Raw genomic sequence first — 24,890 nt, 5'->3', positions numbered from 1 at the left:
TTTCCTGATCATCCTAGCCCTGCAGATAGATCAGATTTTAGCATCCTCGTGGCATTTGTGGAGGGCACCACGTGAAAAGTAGTGCAGATACTTGGCAGGAGAGAGGGACAGAGCCAACAGCTGCCCCCGCCGATGATGTTCAAGCTTCATTTCAGTCATTTTCCACCTCATGTCATCCAACTTTTACTGAAACTGCTCTTTCCCTAAAGGGCAGTTGGGATTTCTTCTCTTCCTTCTCCTGACTCAGTTTACCTCTCAGGAAGCAGATTCTTGGAAGCAGTAGGTAATGGAAGTAAAGGAAAAAGAAGAGGGCTTGAAGTCCATGATTTTTTATGCCTCAGAGTGATAACAGAATGTTGTTTGTACAAGTCCAGTCCCTGCTTAGGAGTGTTGCAGCTACCAGAAAAGCCTCTTATTTCTTGGTCTTTTGTCCCAAGGCCACTGTGCAGAGTGCTTATTTGATTAACTGTATCTCTACACTGGCTGAATCAGGGGGATCAAATGCTTCTCTCAGAGAAAAGCTCCTTTCACAATGCTAAACTGTGAACTGTCCATGAAGGTCCATTAATTGTATTTGGGTTCAATAGGATTTTATTTTTCTCTGGTTGGCAGAAGACAGTATTATCAGCAGGCACTTGAGAGGTCTAAAAAAAAAAAACAAACAAACAAAAAACCAGTTTGTTTAAAGAGCTGCAGGTCATCCTGTAGTTGGGGGAATCCATTCTTAGAGAGTTTTGGAATTGGCTTCTAAAAGCATCATTGTCGTCTTGGCTAATTCAGAAGAAAATTAGAACAAAGTGAAATGGTTGCAGATGTTTAAGGGAAAAAAAGCAAAGTAAAGCCTTTTTTCTCACCTTGCATTGGCAAAACTACCTCTCCACCATTTTTGTTTAACTTTTGAGTCTAAAGCATCTTACCAGTAAGTATGAATGTCATATACATCATTATGAAAATACTATTGCTATGAGATAAGAAGCCATATATGAATGTCGTATACAACTTTAAGATTTGCATTGAATCCTAAAGTTTTCACCTCCTTTCACATCTGTTTGCATTATATTCCTATTTACTAAGTGGGGAGGGGGCTTCTTTATATAGTGCTTCATCATTAATAAGTCAGTATCTGTTCTGTTTCTGAGATGTTCTTTTCGTGCATTAAAAAAGTTCAAAATTAAAAAAAAAAAAAGTATCCTTGACGTCTCCTTCTAGCGTGGGTGAAAGCCACTTGTTTGGCAGGGATCTCTGGAGCTGAGGCGCGTTGAGGGGCAAGGGTGAGGAGCACCTCACGCGCTAAATGCCACCCGCGCCCCGCTGCACTGCGCCTTCTGGTCGCCCTTTGTTCAGAACAGTCCCCTGTGCGGTGAGAACAATACTGCTACAGTCAGGACTGTGACCTTTCCAGTCATTACCTCCTCAGAGATGCTGGATCACCCCACTGAGAACCTCATTTGCATTGCTTGCTCTACTTTGTGCATCATGATGGTCTCGTGACAACAAAGGACTCAGTGGGTCACTTTACTTAGGATAACATTCTCTGGGGCAGCTAAGATTCAAGTTCCTGGGCCACAACTGGAGGTAAATAAAAACACTCAAGAAAAGCCAAGCCTGGGAGAACCCTAAAGCCCCTGCCCGAAGTGAGGTTTGAAATGACCTCTGTACCCGTCACCTCTGTCTCCCTCCATTTCAGGAGGGCAAGAGTTAAACACAACTTCATCTCAGGATTGTCCTCTCATTTCCATTTTTAGAAAACTGAAACTAAAGGTATATCTTCTCTGTGCAAGGCAATGAATTGGATATTTTTGGAGGATATTCCCAGGTGTTACTCTAACAAAGGCGGGTTTTTGTATGCAGTTTCAGAGCTTTCTTGGAAGTTATCTTTGGGTGGGTTATTATCTCCCCCGTATGTCACTTTCAAACTAGGAAACACCTGATATTTACTGTATGCACATTTACTATATCTTGACCTTTTATTGTTCCATTTTTCTTTATATCCCTTGCATTCCAAACCCAAGCTCAAGATCCAAAAGTCAGGATCAAGTGCAATCTATTCTCCTTAAGGTTGGGGCCATGTCTTGCTCATCTTTGTACCATCCGAGCAGAGGACCTTGTTTTCTAGGCATTTATGATGCTGGACTTGATACATGGACCTGACTGATATCCATGCCAGCTGGAGAGTTTCTCTCTGTGATGGGACAGCTTTTTGATGAGTCTGGAGTAGTATTTCCCATCCATTCCCACTCCTATAAGTTGTCTGTAGACCTTTCATGAGAAAAGAATTCAGCAAGCAAGTAAGTTTGTAAAATATTGTATAGTATACCCCTTTCTGGAAGATCCACAGTATATACTGGCAAGTTTAAGTCTCTTTGACATTTTTTGGTAAATAAGGCTGTTTAATTTTGACCCTGAATTGCCCATATGTTAAACAGAGGCTCATTTTTATATGTGTTATTCTTACAAAGCTCATTATTATGGGATTGTGGCTCTAATTCTGGCTTAATTGTGTTTGGAAAGGGTAGAGATGTTAGATCAGAAGAAAGTTTCATAGAAGATTATTACGGGTCTAGAGACAACACAACATATAGAAGTAACCTCTTAAAAGACCTAGAAAAGCCACAGCACATGCAAGGATTCCTTCCTCAGGCCTAGACCACTGCCTCCTGACAAGATGCATGCCTGGATTCTGGCATGTGCCTGCTGCCTCTTCCTTTTCTCGTTGCTCCCTGTCACTCACAGAGGATTTGAGCTTCTGTCACATTCAGGTATGAAGACTAAGTGAGGTTCTCATGGAATAGGCCAGCCAGGGGTCTGGAACACTTCTGAAACCCAAGGAATGATCAAGGATGGGATATTTGGTCTAGAGGAGAAACCTACAGTGGAGATAAATTCTCTTAATCAGTCAAATAAACTTCTTGGTTTGGGGAACTAGACAACCTTGATCATTTTCTCTCATGTATCAAGACTTGAAAGATACTGCAAGGTCACTTCTGTAAGAGGGACCACAGAAAGGGAAAGGTGATCCACATAGAGCACTTTATAGGTGGTATAGGAATAATAATAACCACCACTGATTACTTACTGTGTGCCAGACCGTGCACTAACTGATGTACATATAGGAATTCATTTAAACCTTAAGAAAACACTGTGAGAAAGATATTCTTACTTTCAAAGTTTTCTTGAGGAAACAAGCTCAGAGATGTTCATTAACTTACTCAGAGACACAAAGCTTAGAATTGGTAGCAATGGGGTAAGAACCCATGCTGGACTGACTTGAGAGCCAGTGCTTTTCAGAGCCCACTACTCCTTCCCAGATGCCGTTGGCTTTCTTCATAATACAGTGTCTCTTGCTTAAATTCTACTCTGTGGCCTCTTAGCAAAAAGAAATAGGAACAGGGCATGTTTGAAGGGTAAGATGCAAGTTTTGCACAAACCCCTGTGAATGTGAAGCCTGCTAAGCAAGTCACCTTTGTTATAGGATGACAGAAACTTTTATCTCACAGTGCTTTCCCATGAATGTCACCATTCTTTGAGGCAATAGGATGGGCCTGGGCCTTATTCTAAATTAGAGTTATGAATTACAGAGCTGTGAATTCTTACAGAGTTGGTTGGAGATATTAAAGTCTTTGGATAACTGGAAACCAATACCTCTGCAGTTGCCCTAACTCTAGTACCTCTTAATAGGAGAAAGAAATTGTGTCTCCAGAGATGTGCTATTACTTTCCACAGCAAGCACGGTCCACGTGTTTTCTGGGTAGGTAAAGTTGTAATCAGATGTCATATTATAAATCTGATTATTACCTGAAAAGGCTCTTAGATTTTTAAGTCCTTGAGGTTCCAGGCCTTTGTTGGTGAAGATGAAAAGCTCACAGAATGAGAAAGACGTAGTTAGCCCATGGCGTGTGCCCCAGGACCCGACCACCTCATGCTAGGGAAATGGCCACACCTTCTGTGCTTGGCACCCTGACATCAAGAGAGATAATACACATAGGAGTGGCTCCTACATGTGTCTGGTTTTATTTTTTTTATTTTATTTTTTATTTTTTAAAGATTTTATTTATTTATTCATGATAGACAGAGAGACAGAGAGAGGCAGAGACACAGGCAGAGGGAAAAGCAGGCTCCATGCCGGGAGCCCGACGTGGGACTCGATCCCGGGACTTCAGGATCGCGCCCTGGGCCAAAGGCAGGCGCCAAACCACTGAGCCACCCAGGGATCCCCTTGTGTCTGGTTTTAAATGGATTTCTTTGTCAAATTTCAAAATTTGACAAAAATCAAAATCAATATTTGGGGGCAGCCCCAGTGGCCCAGGGTTTAGCACCGCCTTCAGCCCGGGGTGTGATCCATGAGATCAAGTCTCATGTCAGGCGTCACGCTGGGTGTGGAACCTGCTTGAGATTCTCTCTCGCTCTGCTCCCAACCCTCCTCCCCCGCCCCATCTTACTTGAGCACTCATGTAGTCTCTCTCTCTCTCTCAAAAATAAATACATAAACAAAAACAGGAATCATTTTTAAACTATCATTTAAGGGGCAGCCTAGGTGGCTCCGTGGTTTGGCACCTGCCTTTAGCCCAGGGTGTGATCCTGGAGACCCGGGATCGAGTCCCCCATCGGGCTCCCTGCATGAAGCCTGCCTCTCCCTCTGCCTGTGTCTGTGCCTCTCTTTCTCTCTGTGTCTCTCATGAATAAATACATAAAATCTTTAAAAATAAATAAGTAAATAAATAAATAAATAAATAAATAAATAATCATTTAAGGATATTCTTAGAGAAAATGATTACACCTCTACTATAATATTTATCATCCATCTTTCTAATCACTACTTCAGCATTATAGCTCCAGCCCTCAAATGGGAAAATTTTTTATGTATTTCCAAAACATATTAGCTATAAGCAGTGGCTGACATAATTTCCGTACTTCAAGATTCAGAGTGATGACACCAGCAACCATGATGATACCATTGTTAATGAACTTACGGAATGAGAGGTAGAAATTTCAGAGTTCCTTCTCTGAGTTTTCATAGTAAGTTATAGGACCTATGTGAATAGATATTATCAACTACTGTTAAATTTATTTCCCAAAGGACAATTTTGTTTTAGAGTACCTCTTCTTCTAGGGATTTAATTCTTTCGCAATTATGCATGTCCTTTAATCTTGAGATAACTCTCACAAATGATGTCTTATATTTGAATCCTGGCAGTTGAAAAGCATGAAGCTGGAAGCAGGCTCAGTGGCCCTCACCAGGCATGACATCTTTTTCACTATCAGGAGCTTTTAGGTAGTAAACTGTGTAGTAGACATGTTATTTCTCAGCTGCCAGCTGGACTCACTGCAGAGCTCTCATTTGGACCATGGAATGGCTCTACTTGATTCGTCCCCTCCAAATTAAATAGGAATGCCAACAAACTCATAGTCAAAACTGGGTTTGCCATAAATAAAATGCTGTATTTCTAAAAAAAAAAAAAAAAAAAAAAGATATTGCCCAAATATATAGAAAAATCTTAATTATTGTTTGTTGACTTAATAAAAAAAAAATCAATGACAGATCTCCTTGGCATGCAGCCCAGTGGCATAGAAAAACCAAGAAATTATAAAGCCCTGTTTTCCCCTTTTATCCCTTGACTGAGGTTATTTCTGAGTCCTGATGATCACTGCTTGTCTAGATTTAGAAAATCTCTTGGCGGCTGACCCAGGTACCCTCTTGGTCATTAATGATGGGACTGCCTTCTCCCTAAGGGCTGAGCTGATCGCACCCTGCACCACTGTTAGAAGTGATCAACAGGAGACAAGGTGACCAGGAAATAAAGTTGCCACCTGAGCCAGGCCCCTCCTCATTGTGATCCACACCCATACCGTATGACACTTCTCTCTTTGTTTCTGTGAAATCAGATTGTCAAAATGCAGAGATTAAAGACATGTTCCTGGGGGGCCTCATTTCAACCTTCACCAGCCCTCCAGTTCCCATTTGAAAAGCCAGCCCCCAACTTAAAATTAGTTTCTTACACCATAGGACAGCATGGTTGAGGTTTGGAAGCAAAGGGGAAAGTGTTATATAAGCACTCAAGCCTGGTTTGGGGGTTTCTTGTGCTGTTGTTGTTATTGTTGTTGTTGCTTTTTCCAAAAATCATTTCCCCTATGTTTTAATGGCACATGTTGCATGGCAGTGGTTATAAACCAAAATAAGTAAAAGTGAAACCAGATTTTTGGAAATTGAGAAAATTGTGCATGTATCACACAGGAGGGGAAAAAAAAAACAGTATCAGTGTCCTCCTCAAAGTAGATTTTAGTCAAAACTTTTATCATTGCAAGGAACAGGAGCCCATGCCTGTGGGTTCCAGGGAAGTTGGCAGGTGGTCAATGTCAAGGTACAGTGTGGCTCTTGGGCTTTATACTGTGGTGGTTCTGAGGGCAGAGATCTCTAGGGGGGGCATTAACCCTAAGCCTAACTCTTGCCATCCAGCTGCCTCTGCTGCATGCTCTTCCCTTCCAGGGGATTCTTTACTGACCATTCTTAGTGCCATGCCCTCATAGACTTAGTTGGCCCAGGCCCCAAGGCCTGAGGTTGCTGTAAGCTCATTCTGCATCCCTGCCCACCTTTTGGTTCTGTTAACTATGGCCTGAGTAAGGAAGGGATGCGGTGGAACCACAGCTGCTGCTCCCTGGGATGTGGGTGGGACGACTTCCCTCAGAAGAATTGTGGGCAAGCAGGCGACGTCCCCTTGGCGCCTCAGAATTTCATCTCCCTTCCTTCCTCTTCTGTCCCCAGAAAGAGCTGTCTGAAGAAGTTGGCCAGAATGGCAGCCGTGCTCAAATTTCTGTTCAAGTCCACAACGCGACATGCACAGTGAGGATTGCTGCCATCACCAAAGGGGGTGTCGGGCCGTTCAGTGACCCAGTGAAAATGTTCATCCCCGCACACGGTGAGAGCCAGGCTCCTTATCAGCTGATAGAATGTGTCAGTCTGGGCGGTGCTCTGATTGCAACAGTGACCTGTTGGCGGGGGCATCTGGTGTTAAGAATGATAAACAAAGGGGAGCCCGAGTGGCTCAGAGGTTTAGAGCCGCCTTCAGCCCAGGGCATGATCCTGGAGACACGGGATCGAGTACCGTGTCGGGCTCCCTGCATGGAGCCTGCTCCTCCCTCTGCATGTGTCTCTGCCTCTCTCTCTCTCTATGTCTATCATGAATAATTTAAAAATCTTAAAAAAAAAAAAAAAAGAATGATATACAAAGACCGAAGGAAATTTTTGCAGTGATAAAGATAGTTTTCTCATATACCACTCCCCAGAGCACTGAGACCTGTGAGTCCTCCCACTAGCATTACTACTGATGGGATTAAGTTACGACAAATCACTCAAGCTTTGGTGATGTCTTTCGTGATCAATTGGTACAGAACATGAATCATTGCCTACCAAAGCTGTCCTTACACGGCATTGGGCTCACTGAGCTAAGTGGTCAAGCCTGTGTGCTGCCTTCTGTGTGTTGTTGGAGTGTCCTCTGGCAAGGTGCCACCATGGTGCCCCCGTGGCCCCAAACACTGTACTTGCTTCTGTAGTCCAATGGATCCACCTTTTCTGACTCTCACTCCCCCATTAAACTGCTGTCATAAACTCCATGCACAGGCATCTCTATTGGTGTGATTTTTGTATTTACAAGTTCTTGCCAAATATGATCTTTGTACCTGTACCAGACAGCACTTGGGAGTGAGCCATTGAGTGCCTGTCTGTGTGTTTTAGTGACCTTCAAACATGCTGAAATGGAACCATTTTACAGTTCCTGCAGACCATGGGCTGTGTGGTAGTAGTAACTGGTGGTGGCAAGCAAGGTGTGTCTACCTGGTAGAAATTCAGAGGTGATAAGATTCTGCTTCTAAGGGCACAGGTTAAAAAAAAAAAAATCAGACTTTAAGAAGACAGAGCTTTCACCTTTATACATAACAAACTCAAACATTCTACAAAGCTGGGCTATTCCGGCAATCCTTGCTTTGCATGATTCCAACATACCTACATTTCAGCTACCACAATTTGGTTAAATAACACTAGTTTCCCAATCACGTGGTCCGAACTTGAGTTACCATCATGTATTATCTGTGAGTAATTGTGTGAAGTATAAACTTCGCCTCTAGCTGTCTAGTCCACAAACCACTATGTAAATAAATAACAGATGCGCATTGTGATCATGGCTAGTCTTATCAGTTGTTTCAAATTCTCTCAGTGGCTGGATACTGCTCTTACTAGATGCATGTGATTTGAATAACTTATTCAGAGGCATCTAGTAAGACCTCTAGCCATGTTGCCTCCTTATCTCCCAGGAGCACACCACACAGACTTTATAAAAATAAGTTACTGAAAGAGAGAATCCGTGAACAAAGATAAAGTGCAGCAAAGAAAGTGCAGGAAAGAAAGGAAGAGTGTAAGTGTTGAAGTGAAATTTGAATTGAATGTGGAGTTACGGAAGACACAACTGACCAGCAGTCAAACACTGCTGCCATTTGACTGACTAGCTCTGCAGCCAGGGAACACGGTGAAGGTGACTTTACAACGTGAGCGAAGTGGCTATGCCAGAAAGAAGACGTCCCCGAGGAAGTTAAACTAGCAAAAATCTTCATATAGAGGAACTCTCACAACATTGAAAACACAACATTGAAAATATAAAGGGTAAAATGTTGGGAATGAATCCAAACCCAGAAAGGAGTATGAGAATTCTCCAGGGCATAGAAAATATATTCTTGCTATATCATAAGTTATGTGACCAGAAGAAGATAAGTACTATTCAAATCACTCTGGATCAGTATTTTACAGAGAAATGCAATTTTTTATTCTCAATATTTCTAGTGTCTTAAATTAAATATGAGTAAATATGAGTTTTACCATGTTTTTCAATTCCTTACACTTTCATAACTGATGCGAAGAGAGTCACCCAGTGATTATTAGAATCACTGTGCATGGTCCCTGCTTGCACCATCAGAGTGAGGACTGCCTGCATATGTTGATCACAAAATATAAAAGGACTAAGTTCTAGAGCTTTTGACTGTCTTCTTTCCCTATTACAAGCCAACGTGTCTTATGTATTCTAGATCTCAAAGAAATGTTTTCAATTATTGATTCTGTTGGTATTTTACTAGGCTGGGTAGATTTTGCCCCCTCGTCAACCCCAGCACCTGGCAATACAGATCCTGTGCTCATCATCCTTGGCTGCTTTTGTGGATTTGTTTTGATTGGGTTAGTTTTATACATTTCTCTGGTCATCAGAAAAAGAATCCAGGAGACAAAGTTTGGGTAAGTGTCCCAGCTTCAAATGTTTTGCCTAGGGTTATCATGTGCTTGTTATGCCAACTCATAATGCCTCTCCTGCTGGCTCAGCTCCTCATGTTGTGCCCAGCTGGGTCCCCTGTCTTATGTCCATCCTGGGGGCAGGCAGTTTCCTTGCCTAGGCCAGTCCTACAGAGGCAGCCAGTGGTGAAAGCTGGTCTTAAAAGGGGCTCATTTATGGAGGAGAGCATTAATAGGCCTTCAGTATTCAAACTTACTTGCCATAAAATGAGGATTTTAGTTGGAAGACTTCAAAATAATGCTAATTCTTTTTTAAAAAAACAGATGAAATGAGGTACCTGGGTGGCTCAGTCAGTCAGGCGGCTGCCTTCAGCTCAGGTCATGATCCCAGGGTCCTGGGATTGAGCCCATGTGAAGCTCCCTGCTCAGCGGGGAATCTGCTTCTCCCTCTGACCCTCTCCCTTGCTTGTGCTGTCTCTCTCTCTCTCTCTCTCTCTTTCAAATAAATAAATAAAATCTGTTTTTAAAAAACCAAACATGTATAGATAAAAAGGCTGGAAAGAAGTTCACCAAAGCATCAGCAATTCTGGATAAGTGTGGACGATTCTACGTTTTCTTTTTTTGCTATATTTTATACATTTTCTGTAGTGATCAGTTAGTTTTCTAATAGAGAAAAACTTTATATTTTCACACTCAAGTGTAAAAGAAGTTCTTGTTCTGATTTTCTATACATCTGACTTTTATAGCAGTAGTCCAGTATCAACAAAAATGGGCAGGCACGTGAAGGCAAGCTAGGAAAAGAAGGGTATGTGTGCAAATTTGTTTCTGACTCAGTTTTCTACTCCAGTGCCTCTGTAGTGAATTTGAATTTCCACGAAATCCAGTTTACCACTCATGGGACAGAGGAAGAATTCTGTAAAAGGCAGGTTGTTGACAGCCTAGAATGGGACAGAGTGAGGGAAAGTGAGTGACTCTGTTTTGGAGGGAGCTGAGCAACTTTTGTTCATTGCTACATCTTAGGAATGCTACTATAATGTTCCATTCCAGGACTTTCCATTGCCATGGAGGGGGGCTTGAGAGTGGAGGGTAGACTACCCTTTATTTGTGCCCATCCTAGTCTTAAGGGTTGGGTACCTTCAGTACTTACTAACTCTATCCTTATCATTATTATATCTTAGTATGTAGATTCTGACTGTTTTAAAGAAATGACAAAATCTGATCTAAATCCTGAACATAGAGTTGACTGAAATGCACCCCAGAGTCAAGGTGTGGCTCACTGTGAAACAGGTACAGAGAACCTCTGCAAAAGTTGTAAGATAGCTCAGTAAAATGTATTGAAGGCCCCCTAGGTGATAGCCTGGGTACAAGACTGAACCAAAGCAAGCACTGCTCCTGCCTTCTGAGTGCTTACAGTTAATGGAGAATCAAGCAGTAATCACAAATAAATATAAAATGGCAACTGTTAAATGCTTTATTTTATAAAGGGAAATGTGAGAGTGTATGATGGGAGAATTTGACTGCATTAAGAAAGTCAAAAAAGGTTTCCCTGCAGAAGTGATCTGAACTAACATCTAAAAAGGGGCAGGTATTCATCATGTGAAAGACAAAGGGAAGAGGATTATAGCCAGAAAGAGCAGTACATGCAAAAACCCTGTGGTGGCAGGGAGCCTGGCATACAGAGGGGAGGCACTAGACTAGAAGATATGATGCTGGGTTCTGGCATCAGTTCTGTCACTTAAATAGGACATAGTTATTTTTCTCCCTTTCCTTAGTGTACTCTTTGGAAACAAGTCAACATGCATAGCCCACACTTACCAGGATGAGGAGTTCCACTTCCTTCACCCTTGAAGGGCATAGTATCCACATAAAATATTTAGGGTTCTTCTACAAAAGAAGAACTGTCTCTACACCTCATTTATGCATTCAATCATAACATAGCAGTATGGACTCATGGATATTCATTTTATACTTTGGATTATAATCCAATACTAGTTTATTTTATTGCTCAGACTGTTACAGCTTTGGCCATTGGGAACTTCTCAGTTGTTCTGTTTCTTTTTTTTTTTTTAAGATTTATTTATTCATTTAAGAGATGAAGTGCATGAACAGGAGAAGGGGCAGAGGGAGAGGGAGAAGCAGGCTCCTCAACTGAGCAAGGAGCCCCATGTGGGGCTCCATCCCAGGACTCCAAGATGACTTAACCGAAGGCAGATACTTAACCGACTAAGCCACTCAGATGCCCCTATTCTGTATTTTTGATAGTACTTGGACAGAGTTGTTTTGATTTCACCAAGTAAGCCTGAAATAGAGCTAGGGAAAGAAAACTATTTCTCCCAATGGGAAATGCCTTTGTCATAAAAGAGGCGTTTGAACAGACAGTGGCTTGGTGACATCCTTGTAGAATCAGCACCTGTTCAGGGAGCCCTTTTTTAATAATATGAGATGTCTTTATTTTTATTCACCCAGGAACGCCTTCACAGAGGAGGACTCCGAATTAGTTGTCAATTATATAGCAAAGAAGTCCTTCTGTCGGCGAGCCATTGAACTTACCTGTAAGTTAACTTTCATTTCCCTTTTCTGATAAAAGCTAAAGTAGTTAAGAGCAAAGAAAGAACAAGTTAATTGACAGGTTTCTAACAAAAGCCAAAGGAGTCAAAGAATGGTTATTTTTAACATGCAAAAAGTCTTCAGAAACCAGCAAGTAGATAGTCATACCTAACCATGTGCTTCCCTGGTGGCTGGTTTACTGGAAATCTAGAGCAGGCCCTGAGGTGAAGTGGCCAGGGTTCAAGACTCCTAACACCGCAAACAGGAACTCATCACAGTGATAGCAGAAGATGTGGTTAGAGGTCAGAGATTTAAAGAAAACAGCAAAGCAATTGACATAATCTCTGAACTTATTTCCTGCTTTTTTGTGGCAACCAACTCAGAACAATTTGCCAGCATACTTTATAACAATTATGGTTTGAGTTTTGAGGAATCGAACTGGAGCCTTCTAATGTGAACAGTGAGAATAAACAGACAGCTGTGTTCTTGATTAATAAAGAAATAGTGTAAAAAGTATGTCCAAATATTTATCAAATTCAAGCTTCTGGATGTTTGCCAAAAACAAAACAACAACAACAAAAAACAAATATAACTATGATAGAATACTAGGTGCTATGAAAACAAAAACTCGTTTGAGGTAGAATGGTTTTTTTTTGTTTGTTTGTTTGTTTTTACTTTTCTAGTTTACAAGTTTTGACTTTTAGATATCTGTTCTTATATTTAAAAAAAGATTCTTCATTGAGACCAATTTCTTTCCTTTATTAGAGAACCATTTGGGTGAAATTTTTTTTCTGAGAGCTAATGTGTCTTTCCTAATTACCTACATTTTTTTCTTTCAAAGGCTTTGTTCATGCCTTAACTATGGAGCAAACTGAATCATTTGCCAAAGAGTTATTGATGGTTAATTCCTCTTCTTGGTAACACTTACTGTTGGTCCTGCATACTGATACCTTATAGATAGAAGATCTTATTTTCCACTTCCCCTCCTGAGTCCTCAATTTAGCACTTTTTTAAAAGATTTTATTTATTTGAGATAGAGAGCACAAGCAGGGGAGAGGAAGAAGCAGATTCCCTGCTGAGCAGGAGACCCATTGCAGGGCTCAGTCCCAGGATCCTGAGATCACAACCTGAGCAGAAGACAGATGCTTTAACCTACTGAGCCACCCAGGTGCCCAATTTAGCACTTGTTATATCATTATAATGAGGTTCCATATACTATAGGTAGAACAATAGCTAGTTCTTTCAATGTTTCCTATAGTTTCTATGGCTCCTTTGCTGGCATGGGACAGGGGAGGTAACCCCATGGCTCTTTTTTATATTATAGTTAGGGACAAAATAGCAAATACTCCACCAGAAAGTGCCTCCTTGACTATCTTTCTTCCTCCTTTAAATCAAGGCAACCTCCCCCTAAGCCCCCACTCTGCCAACCTGCAGGAATCTGCTTGCTGGCTGCTGCTGCTGCATAGTGGGAAGAGAAACATGGTTCTGATTTTAATAATCCTTCAGAAATTAATCTTGCACTGAAGAATCCATTTTACTCATTTTAATCAGAGTAGAATTGTGATAATTTATCATAGGCTTTTTGTGGGGAGAGCCACGGGTACAAAATGAAGAAAATGTTTAATTCTTTCATAGACCTGTATATATAATTTTAATTCTATTCAAATGAAAGGGAGCATACTGACAGCTCTTTTACATACTTTCACTCCTTTATAGTGCGTAGCTTGGGAGTCAGCGAGGAACTGCAAAATAAACTAGAAGATGTTGTGATTGACAGGAATCTATTAATTCTTGGAAAAATCCTGGGTGAAGGTATGTAGTTTACAGTATTTTTTAAATGCGTATTTATTATGTAAAATACCATCTTGTGACTTTAAGTTACAAGACAAACAGTTCTATTTTATAACTTATTAAAATGAAAAAGTAAATATGTAAATACTGGTTTTTGAAACTCAGATTTGGCATATGAAAAGGGCCTCTACAGTGCCTTGCACATGCAATAGGCCCTTAAAAAATATTAATTCCCTTCCTTCATTGAAAAACATGCGATTTATTGGTTGGTTTCTTATATACTCTATCTCTAGTTCTTAAGTTTACTGTTTTGGGCCCTTTCCTAATTATTAAATAGGAACAAAAGTAAAGATACATATTTAATTTGTCAAACTGATGGTAGGATGAATGATAATAGTATTTCTACTTTATAAATGTCAATAACATGTTCCATGTTGTTCTGTGTCTTGGATTGGCTATAATTCCTAATAAAATAACAAGCTAAGCCGAGCATGAGCCAACCAAGCTTGTGACAAGCAGGAAGCTAGTGCATGGCTTGTGTTCCTGGTTTGCCAGTGTGGGTGGCCCCAGCAGGCTCTGCCCCGCTGCCATGTATGGGTCACTCTCAGGCCACATAAAAACAGCAGCTGGAAACTGTAGCGTTTCTGTGGTGGGGGAAAATTCCGCACAATCTATATAGATGATGTCTTACTTTCCAGGAGAGTTTGGGTCTGTGATGGAAGGAAATCTAAAGGAGCAAGATGGGACCTCCCAGAAAGTGGCCGTGAAGACCATGAAGTGTGAGTTATCACTGATGAAATACCTTCCAGTGGGTATGGGCAGTTGCTTCAGTGACCTTGTACCCTGTAAGGCCAATGCTGGGGTTCTTGTGTCATGATCTCAGTCACTGATGTGTCGGAGGGCCACATCCAGAACACTACGGTCACAGAGGGAAAGTGACCATTAGGAGCTCTTCATATATTCTTATACTCAAGGCAGTTATATTTGTTATCTATACCACACCTTCCTCACTGTATCTCTCTCTCTCTCTCTCTCTCTTACTCTCTCTCTCTCTCTCTCTCTCTCTGGACTGTCTCCCTCTTCCCCTCACTCTCATCTAATAGAGCAAATGACTCCAAAGTAAAGCATGAATTTCTGAGACAGGGCCAACCTGGTGGCAGACTCTGACCCCCCCAGGGTTGGTTTGGCTGATCTGCCCAACTCGGTGGGATCACTTCCTCACTTGAGGATGATTGCGTAGTCCCCAGGAAGCTGTGGGCTGCCTGGAAGGTATATTTCTCCAAGAGAGAAGACATACTGATGGGTCAAGGGCATGTGAAGAGCAGTGATCTCAAGCTGCCACCTCCAAGCAAGCTGAGAAGAGAGCCTGCAGCCAGGCCTTATAAGTCATCACCAAGAATCTGTATCTGTTTTTATCCCGTGAGCAGGAGAGCACCAGTAAGAGTCTAAAGCAAGTGAGGAATAAAAGCAGATCACATTCTAGAAAGTTCACTTTGGTGACAGTATGAAGAATGAATTACAGTCTTGACAAAGACAGATGCTTGTTAGGGCACTCTGTGCAGTTGTCTATCTAGATAAGGGACCTAGGCTTAGAGGTCAAATAGCTTAAAAGGCAGAAGGTTGTGGTGGACTTTTTTATCACCATGCATTGACCAGGCTGCAGTGACGGAACATGACAGCAATTGCCCTCATGCTTTTCCCTAGGAAGTACATTTCCAGGGCCTGGGGATGCAGGACTGTGTAAGCTTTATTCTTCAGGTGTCCAGCTGGGCACCCACAGAATAGACCGTGATTGTTTGGCATTTTACGTATCTTCACAATTCATATATAGAGATTATTTGGTGCTTCATTTGTTAATGTCTTTAACATTGCTTCCTCATTTACCCCCTGTATATATCCGATATTATTTCTGATTAAGGAGTAAAATTGGTTTCTTCCTAAAATTTAAATTCATTATTTCCTGGGCATTGAAACATAAATTAAATTACAAGGATGTAGTGAGACTTTTTAAACAGAACTGGAGGCTGAAATTTTAATTCAGTGACAAAAAGGAACCTTAATAACCAACCAGTCACAGGGGATGGTGCCTTCTGTTTTCCAAAGCTTTCTATGTCTATATAATGGCCAATACTTATGTAATACTCCCTGTGTGCCAAAGGACATCATAGTCATTCCTACATTTCATCAGGAAAACAGGAAGAGGAAATCAGTGTGACTAGGAAGTAGATTCAAGTATTATTCCCTGGAAACCAAGACACCTGCAGTTAGTCACTGGAGCTGAAGCTGGTACAGAGCCAAGTCCGGGTGCTAAGCCACATCCAGCGTCATTCCTGCCCCTTGCATTATTTTATTTGAATCTGGTCCACGTAAAGTCTCCTTCCATTGTCCCCAATTACTGAGTGGAAGGTTTAGGGAACCTTGTAAGGGGGCTAGGCCTGAAATCTGTTTCCTCTCTGGCTTTGGCTATGCTCTTCTTTGGCTGAATTAGAATAACTTGCATATGAATTGCATCTGTGCTCATTATCAAAGATTGAAAGAATTGTCTCTGGCCTCTGCATCCCTGGCTGGTGCACGTTTGCCTGGCCTGTTGGTCACTCTGGGAGGGGTCGGGGAAGGAGTGCAGAGGATGGGAGGAGTTTGCAGGCAGTTTCCACACACCTAGTTGTCTTAGCAAAAATAATAGGTGAGGACAAAGGTAGCAGGCCATTTTGCAGGTCTATATAATTGTTTTTTTTTTCTTTTTCTTAAATTTGTTTTAATAGAAAGGTGAATGTATACAAAGCCCACAGAATGTATGGACACTATAGATGCACTCACCGTGATTTCAGTGAAAACTTACTAGGTTAAAGCAAATTCCCTAAGGCATGCCTGGCTTTATGTTTGTTTTTCTTTGTTTTTAATTGTAGGAAAATACATATAAAATGTACCATCCTAACCATTTTTAAGAATACAGTCCAGTGGCATTAAGGACATTCACCTTGTTGTGCAACCATCACCACCATCCACCTCCAGAACTTTTTTCATCTTGCAAAACTTAAACTCCAGATGCATTCAACAACTTCCCATCTCCCCTGCCCCCGCTTGCCCCTGGCTACCACCATCCTCCTTTCTGTCTCTGTGAATTTAACTACCCTAAGTCCCTCAGAAAAGTGGAATCACACAGTACTTACCTCATGTGGTTTATGTCACTTAACATAATACAGGATTTTAGGTATCTCTCTCAAGTTGGCTTAATCCCCAAAATGGTATGGTGTGGAAGTTGGGAAAGTCTGTCCAGTTCACAAGGCATGATTGAGCAACCAGCCTTGCAAGATAGAGAAAAGCATGTGTTCTTTCCCTTTTTTGAGGCAAAAATAATTGCAACAGATCAGTTGCATTTGACTCTCAGGGTTGTTGGGTTTTTTTTTTTTTTTAACTATTATACTTTAATTTTTAGTGGAGTTTTAGGCTTATAGAAAAATTGGGCAGAAAATACAGAGCTCCACCCTTTCTCTTCACAGTCTTCACTATCTTTAAAGTCTTTCATCAGTGTGGTGGATTTTTATTTTAAAGATTTTATTTATTTATTCATGAGAGACAGAGAGAGGCAGTGATATAGGCAGAGGGAGAAGCAGGCTCCCTGCAGGGAGCCTGATGCAAGACTCAATCCCAGAACCCTGGTATCACGTCCTGAGTCAAAGGGAGATGCTCAACCACTGAGCCACCCAAGTACCTCAGTGTGGTGGATTTTTTCTAAATGATGTACCTATGTGATACATTATTAACTGAAGTCTATAAGTTACATTTAACATTCACCGTGTACTGAACCTTCTGCAGGTTTTAACAAGTACAGCATCCTATATGCACCATCACAGTATCATACAGAAGTTCCACTGCCCTAACATCTGTGTGCCACCTGTCCATTCCTCCCCGCCCACCTGTCTGTTTCCTGTTGCTGTAGTTTTGCCTTTTCCTGATTTTACTTTTAGAAAACAAAATTGCTCTTACCTTTCCCTTTCACTGAGTAAATTATTGGTGCCTACCATTTTCCATCTTTTCTTTTAGTGGACAACTTTTCTCAGCGAGAGATTGAGGAGTTTCTCAGTGAGGCAGCGTGCATGAAAGACTTCAACCACCCAAATGTCATCCGACTCCTAGGTAACTTCAGAGAAGTGTGGGATTGGGGGGATAGCAGGGTCTGGCTAATCCACTCCGTACCAAAGGAAGAGTCTCTGGGGCAGATAAGGTTATACTTTGTATAACCCACAGGAATTGATAATATTGAGTTTTTTACCCCAAAGACTTACTACAGTTATATTTTCTGAGGCTGATGGTAGAAATAGGCTTGCATTATCTGGACACTCCAAGGGCTCAAGAACACTTAGCATCCACAGAATTCTAGGTGACTATGGGGTAAAACAGGGCCCCCATGTTACTCCAAGCCAAGACAAAAGCTTATGCTAAATTATGTTACAATTTTTATTGATTTAAGGCTATCCATGAATCAAATACCAGTGCGATAAAGCTGTCAAAGTAGACAAATTCCATAGATCATCTCTGAGAAACAATTTAATATATTTTCAAGTACCGATTTCCTAGGACCTATACTGCTGGTTTCATGGGACATGGTATAATAGAATTTAGTTTTGTGGCCCTGTAGCTATCAGATTGCTGTGTGAGTGCCACTATGCCAAGACAGAAGAGCAACCTAAAAATTCTAAATTCTTTGGGGAACTTTCAAAGTTTTATTATGGTCAAAGCTGCAGGGAGATGTGAAAAATAATGCTTGGATACAATATCATTTCAAGGAAACCACTGTTACTCCTATGTAGGTATTGATTTTTGCAGACTCTGAGAACCATCATGCTTTGCGATTAATGGGCCGTGATGTGCAAGAGCTTTGCAAGCCTGACATTAGGTGACAGGCCCTCGTACTAGGTTTCCATGATAAATGGTGTTTCCCGTGTATAACTTAAAATTTAGAGACATAAAAAAAATTAGAGATGTGAATTTTACCTATCCCACAGAACTAGTTTGCCCTTGAATTTTATTGTAGTCACTACCCCTCACTTAGGCTCAGTGCAACAAAAGATGGCCACATTTGTTACAGATTAATGTTTGAGAATTCTCATGCAAAGATTGGCACTAATCTGAAAGAAAAAAAATATCAAGAAGTGGACCAAGCATGTGTTCCATATTCTAATACTCAGTTTGTGTGAGTTACGGATATTTCTTTTCTTTCTCTCCTTATTATTTTTTTTAAGTAGACTCCATGCCCAGCATGGAGCCTAAGACAGGACCTGAACTCATGACCCTGAGATCAAGACCTGAGCCAAGATCAAGAGTCAAACTTATAACCAACTGAGCCACCCAGGCGCCCCATGTTTATTTATTTTTTTAACTATTACCTCAAGAGCACATGGTTTCAATTTGGCCAGTGCTCCTGCAGTGCTTTTCTGGTTACTGGTAACAAGGGCTCTTTGTAACTTTCTCTGGTTTTAATTTCAGGTGTGTGTATAGAAATGAGCTCTCAAGGCATCCCAAAGCCCATGGTGATTTTACCCTTCATGAAGTATGGGGATCTGCATACCTACTTACTCTATTCCCGACTAGACACAGGACCCAAGGTAATTACCCCGTGTATTGCCTCTGAACTGGGCCTTGGGCTGCCGTGACAGGGCCTGGGAAATATCAGCCTCTAACCTTGAAAATAAAGGAGGGAGGGAGAGGATGTGGCCTTTGTTCAATGCTCATTGTGTACCCTGGGGACTGAAATGTGGTATCTGTCCTCACAGCAGGCCCTTCTCATAGGGAGGAAGAAGCTGGCTGGGCAGCTGGGTGCACAATCTCATGGCTCAAGCCTCATGGCAATGAGGGCAGGGGACAGGCCCACATGCAAACAGAGTGGCCTCTTTCTTTTGAAGTCTCCTCTTTCCAGCTCGTTCACTCTGAAATCACTAGAAGCAGGATCCGTTTGATTCCCAGAGGGAAGTTGCACTGAGCTGTTTTTCTGGACACTGAGCATGAATGTATTCCATCCACCTTTCCATTTATCAAGAGCCCTTCTGTCCTCAGAATCAGAAAGCATGTGAATTGGGGGGCCGGCATGCTTTTTCAACAGTGCCCCTAAGAAGGGTGGTGGCCCCACAGGGCAAATGCTGCCTGAGTCCTACAGCACAGGGAAACCCAACAGAAGCAGGAGCTTAGGCTAAAGCGCCATGCCCACCGACATTTGGCCACAGGTCCCACCCAGGTGACCGACCAGGGGCCACAAGAATGGTGACTATGGGACTTAAGGGAGCAAGTCCTTATCCCAAGAGACAGGCAAATTTGCAGGAACAGCCATATATTATATTTGGCAAGGCACTTGAAAACAAAAACAAAAGCTTGAGACCAAATTTAGGGTAAACCTATTCTGGAACCTTCTTTCCTATGTCCTGCTGACCCTGTGCGTTATGGATGTGGAAGGTTATGTTTTTGCTTTCCTTTCCTTTTTCTTCTATTTGTTTGGTTCTTCCAAGGAAGACATAAGTGATCTTTCTTTTTTCAGTTCCCCTTGGTCTTGTGCTCAGATTTTTGTTCTCTTCCTCCTGACTTCTTTTAAGTCTTCCACCCACACAGTTACTAACTAGAGTTAGGAAATGGTAGCCACATCTCAGAGCTATTATAAAATCACTGAGGTGGAGGGCCTAATCCAAAGTGGGGGACTCAACATGGCTGAATGTGTTTCTTCCCTTTTTCCACCCAAAAGAAAGATAATAATATTGTAAGAAGCCTGGAAAAGAAAAAGAAAAAAATCCTACAATATCCAACCAACATCTTAGCACAATCATTGGCATCTTCAGACATTAACATTCCAACTGTTCATTCCATGCCTATGTGTTTCACAGGCTGATGCCCAACAGGTATGCATCTACCTACAGGCCATCCTCAATGCTAGGATTTCTCAAGCATCTAATGGACACCAGCCTGTATTTTGCATACAGTAGTGCAGTAATGGCACAACAACCAGAGAAAGTACTTACTGATAGAGTCTCAGGTGAGGAAACCGAGGCACAGATCAGGCAATGGTGGAAGCAGGACTGGCCCCCATGCTGCAGAGCCGTTGCCTTCAGCGCTTCTCTGATGGCCCCATCCCATGTGCACCCCTCCCCAGCAGGGCAGCCTCCAGACAGTTATCTGTGAATGGCTGCACGGCATGGCATCCTCTTGAATGGATTTTGTTTCACATTGGTGGGCAATTTCACTCTCATTTAATTCTCTGGTATGTGGTATGATTTTTCCAATAATTTTTGGAGGGATCGGAATTTCGTGTTGCAGAGGAGTGGATTCTATAGTAAAACATAAAAATGTGCAGGACTGTTTGATGGCCAACAATCATCTGTTTTTACTTGTTCAACTCTCCTTCCTCATTTGGACCCCTTCATAAATAGAGGAGCTTCTTAATTGGGACTTTTTTCTTGAATCACTGTGGAAGAGATAGAGGCCATTTATAATATTTATAAAAATCTTTTTAAAATTATCATACAATATTATTGACTCCTTTTCCCTTTATGATGTTCTGTTCTATGAATGTTAACACATCATCACAGTCAGGATACAGAACAGTTTCATCACCCAAAAACACCTCCTCCTGCTACGCCTTTGTAGTCATGCCTTGTCCCCATGGCTAACTCCAGGTGACCACTGACCTGTTCTCCATTACTATAATTTTGTGTTTTTAAGAATGTTATATGAATGGATTCATATAGCTTGTGACTTTTTGGCTCCCTTTACTAAGCATTATGCCTTTGAGATCCATTTAAGTTGTTGTCTGTATCAATAGTTCATTCCTTGTTTGATTGCTAAGTATCTTCTATTGTGTGGAGGTGTACCAGTTTCCTTATCTATTCATCTGTTGAGGGACACATGGGTTGTTTCCAGTTTTTGGCAAGGATGAATGAAGCTGTTATAAAAAATCATGTACAGGTTTTTGAGTGAACATAACTTATTTTTCTAGTGTAAAAACCGAGAAGTGGGATACTAGGTCATTTGGAAAGTATATATTTAATTATATAAGACACTTCTAAACTATCATCCAGAGTGGCTATACTATTGTACATTCCCACCAGCAGTGTATGAGAGATTCATTTGCTCTGCATTCTTGTTAGCACTTGATATAATCAGTAGTTTTTTGGTTTGGTTTGATTTGGTTATTAGCTGCTGTGATAGGTGGGTAGTGATACCTCATCATGGCTTTTATTTATGTTTCTCTAATGATTAATGATGTCAAGCAATTTGTTTTGTGTTTATTTGCCATCTTTATATCCTCCTTGGTGAGTGTCTATTAAAATCTTTTTTTAATTGGGTTGTTTTTCTTACTGTTGAGCTTTAAGAGCTCTTTAAGTATTTCAGTTATAGGGGCAGCCTGGGTGGCTCAGCGGTTTAGCACCGCCTTCAGCCCAGGGCCTGATCCTGGAGAACTGGGATCGAGTCCCACATCAGGTTCCCTGCATGGAGCCTGCTTCTCCCTCTGTCTGTGTCTCTGCCTCTTTCTCTCTCTCCATCTCAAAAAAAAAAAAAAAAAAGTATTTCAGTTATAATACCTCTGTCGGATATGCAGTTTGCAAAGATTTTTCTCCTAGTTCATAGCTTGTTTTGTGTTTTCTTTTTTCTTTCTTTCTTTCTTTCTTTCTTTCTTTCTTTCTTTCTTTCTGTCTTTGTACTCTCATAACACGAGTAAAAATACTTAACTTTTGCTAAGTGCAGTTCATCAGTTTTTTCTTTCGTGGATCGTGTTTTCACGGTCATGTCTAAGAACTCTTTGCCTAAACCCAGGTAAAAAAATTTTCTCCTATGTTATCTTCTAAAAATTTTGTGATTTCACATGTTACATGTAAATCTGTGATACATTTTGAATGAATTTTTATGTAAGGTGTGAAATTTCGTTTAAGGTTTGCTTTTTTTTGCATCTGAATGACCAATATAATTTGTGAAAAGACTATCATTAATCCACTGAATTGCTTTCGCATCTTTGTCAGAAGTGAATTGCCTATGTAAGTGTGAGTCTGTTTCTGAGTTCTCTGTTCTGTTCTGTTAAACTGTGTGCCCATTCGTTGCCCCACCACCTTGTCTTGATTACTATAGCTTCATTTGAGCATATGAGTTGGGTTTTATATTACATGCAAAAGAAGCCACCCAAAAGGTGACCCTGACTTATCTTTCCTGCTTTATCACCCCATTCTCTCTGCCACTTTGCTTTTGCATGAGACAACCTCCTTTTCCTTTTTTTTTTTTCAACCTCCTTTTCCTAAAACACATGTGTGCTCTCAGATCACTAGGTCTTTGCTCATTCTGATTTTGGCTGTGTGCTTCTTTTAATTTGCCGTATTATCCCTACCCCTCTTTTGAGGACAGCCACAATGACAGCGTAGAATATTTTTTAAATTTTTCCAGGGGCGCCTGGGTGGTTCAGTTGGTTAAGCAGCCAATTCTTGGCTTCAGTTCAGGTCATGATCTCATGGTTGTGAGATAGAGCCCCACATCGATCTCTGCACTCAGCACAGAGTCTGCTTCAGATCCTTTCTCCCTCTGTCTCTCCCTCCAGCTCACATTCTCGCTCTCTCAAATAAATAAAATCTTTAAAAACATTTTTTCCATGAGAATTAATTTCTTTGCTGAGGTTCTGGAGCAGGTTACTCTTACCTCTCTGCTTGATGCATATGTTATTACAGCCTGCTTCCCTTTGGTGTGTCCACCCCATGAAAACTGGGGTCCTGTCCTGTCATCTTCCTGTCTGCCCTGCACACCTCCAGAAGTGCTATTCCCAATGAAGACGGAGTGGTACCCCGGGCCCAGCATTCAGGCCCTGCTGGGGAAGCACATTTACATAACTGATACATAGTCTCAGGCCATGCTAGCAGGAAGCAGGAGGATCTCACATGGTGAAGGCCAGAGGTAGGAAAGTTGTGCCCTCAAGAGAATCATCACATGTCCACAACTGTTCCACCATTGTGCTTTTTCAGCTACAGCTGCCCCTTCACATGTCCTGACAGTGGCACCTCCTCCAGGTATGACATCCTCACCCACCAGCCTCCAGAGCCAAAAAGAGAAAAGCCTGTCTTCTCTCTTTCCTCTTCTCTCTCTTTCTCTTTTTCTGGAACAGTAATTCTTTTTTTCATAGCATCTTTACTGAGATGTAATTCAAACACCATACAGTTCTGCTGTTTAAACTGTACAACTCAGTGGTGTTTACTATGCTCAGAGTTTTGCACCCATCACCACAGTAAATTATATTTTCATCACCTAACAAAAAGTCCCATACCCTCTAGCAATCACTTCTCAATCTCTCCTCCCTGCCTTGTTCCCAACTATAAGCAACCTGCTTTCTTTTTTTTTTATTTAATTTTTTGGTATTTTTTTATTTTTATTTAAATTCAATTAATTACCACATAGTATATTATTAGTTTCAGAGGTAAAGTTCAGTGATTCATTAGTTGCATAAAACATCCAACACTCATCACTTCGTGTGCCCTCCTTAATGCCCATCACCCAGTTATCCCATCCCCCCAACCCCCTCCCCTCCAGCAACCCTCAGTTTAAGCAACCTGCTTTCTATTTCTCTAGTTATCTATTTGGGATATTTCAGATCAATGGGATCATAATTTGTGGTCTTTTGTATCTGGCTTCTCACTGAGCATGTTTCAAGGTTCATCCACATTGTAGCTTCTACCAATACTTCATTCCTTTTTTATTTTTTTTTAAAGATTTTATTTATTTATTCATGATAGTCACAGAGAGAGAGAGAGAGAGAGGCAGAGACACAGGCAGAGGGAGAAGCAGGCTCCATGCAGGGAGCCCGACGTGGGATTCGATCCTGGGTCTCCAGGATCGTGCCCTGGGCCAAAGGCAGGCGCTAAACTGCCGCGCCACCCAGGGATCCCTTCATTCCTTTTTAAAACCAAATAATACTCCATTGTATAGATATATTATATTACATTTATCTATTGCTCTGTTGATGGAATTTTAGGTTGTTTCCACTTTTTGGCTTTTATGAATAATTCTAAGAATTTTATACTTGAGATCTTACATTAGGTCTTTGATCCATTTTGAGTTAATTTTGTATATGATCTCAGGTTGGGGTCCAGTTTCTTTTTTTTTTTTAAGATTTTATTTATTTATTCATAGAGACACAGAGAGAGAGAGAGAGAGGCAGAGACACAGGCAGAGGGAGAATCAGGCTCCACGCAGGGAGCCTGACCCGGAACTTGATCCCGGGTCTCCAGGATCACACCCCGGGCTGCAAGCGGCGCTAAATCGCTAAGCCACC

At 41.4% G+C, this 24,890-nt stretch overlaps 1 protein-coding gene across 2 annotated transcripts in view; it reads left to right on the top strand.

The window, feature by feature from the left end:
- The window catches only part of MERTK (MER proto-oncogene, tyrosine kinase), a 115,852-nt gene that overhangs the window by 75,508 nt on the left and 15,454 nt on the right, over positions 1-24,890 (top strand). For both annotated transcript variants that reach the window (XR_012003137.1, XM_025994356.2), the window contains exons 9-15: positions 6,761-6,914; positions 9,118-9,271; positions 11,732-11,817; positions 13,529-13,624; positions 14,302-14,382; positions 17,648-17,740; positions 19,091-19,209. Coding sequence is in view for 1 of the 2 variants with exons in the window: in XM_025994356.2 (XP_025850141.2) it covers positions 6,761-6,914; positions 9,118-9,271; positions 11,732-11,817; positions 13,529-13,624; positions 14,302-14,382; positions 17,648-17,740; positions 19,091-19,209 (783 nt within the window). In the remaining variant the exon portion in view is untranslated. The remainder of the gene's footprint in view (positions 1-6,760; positions 6,915-9,117; positions 9,272-11,731; positions 11,818-13,528; positions 13,625-14,301; positions 14,383-17,647; positions 17,741-19,090; positions 19,210-24,890) is intronic.

The sequence above is a fragment of the Vulpes vulpes genome, chromosome 8, assembly GCF_048418805.1.
Source record: "Vulpes vulpes isolate BD-2025 chromosome 8, VulVul3, whole genome shotgun sequence".
NCBI classification, from domain to species: Eukaryota; Metazoa; Chordata; class Mammalia; order Carnivora; family Canidae; genus Vulpes; species Vulpes vulpes.
This window is presented reverse-complemented; position numbering and strand designations above follow the sequence as displayed.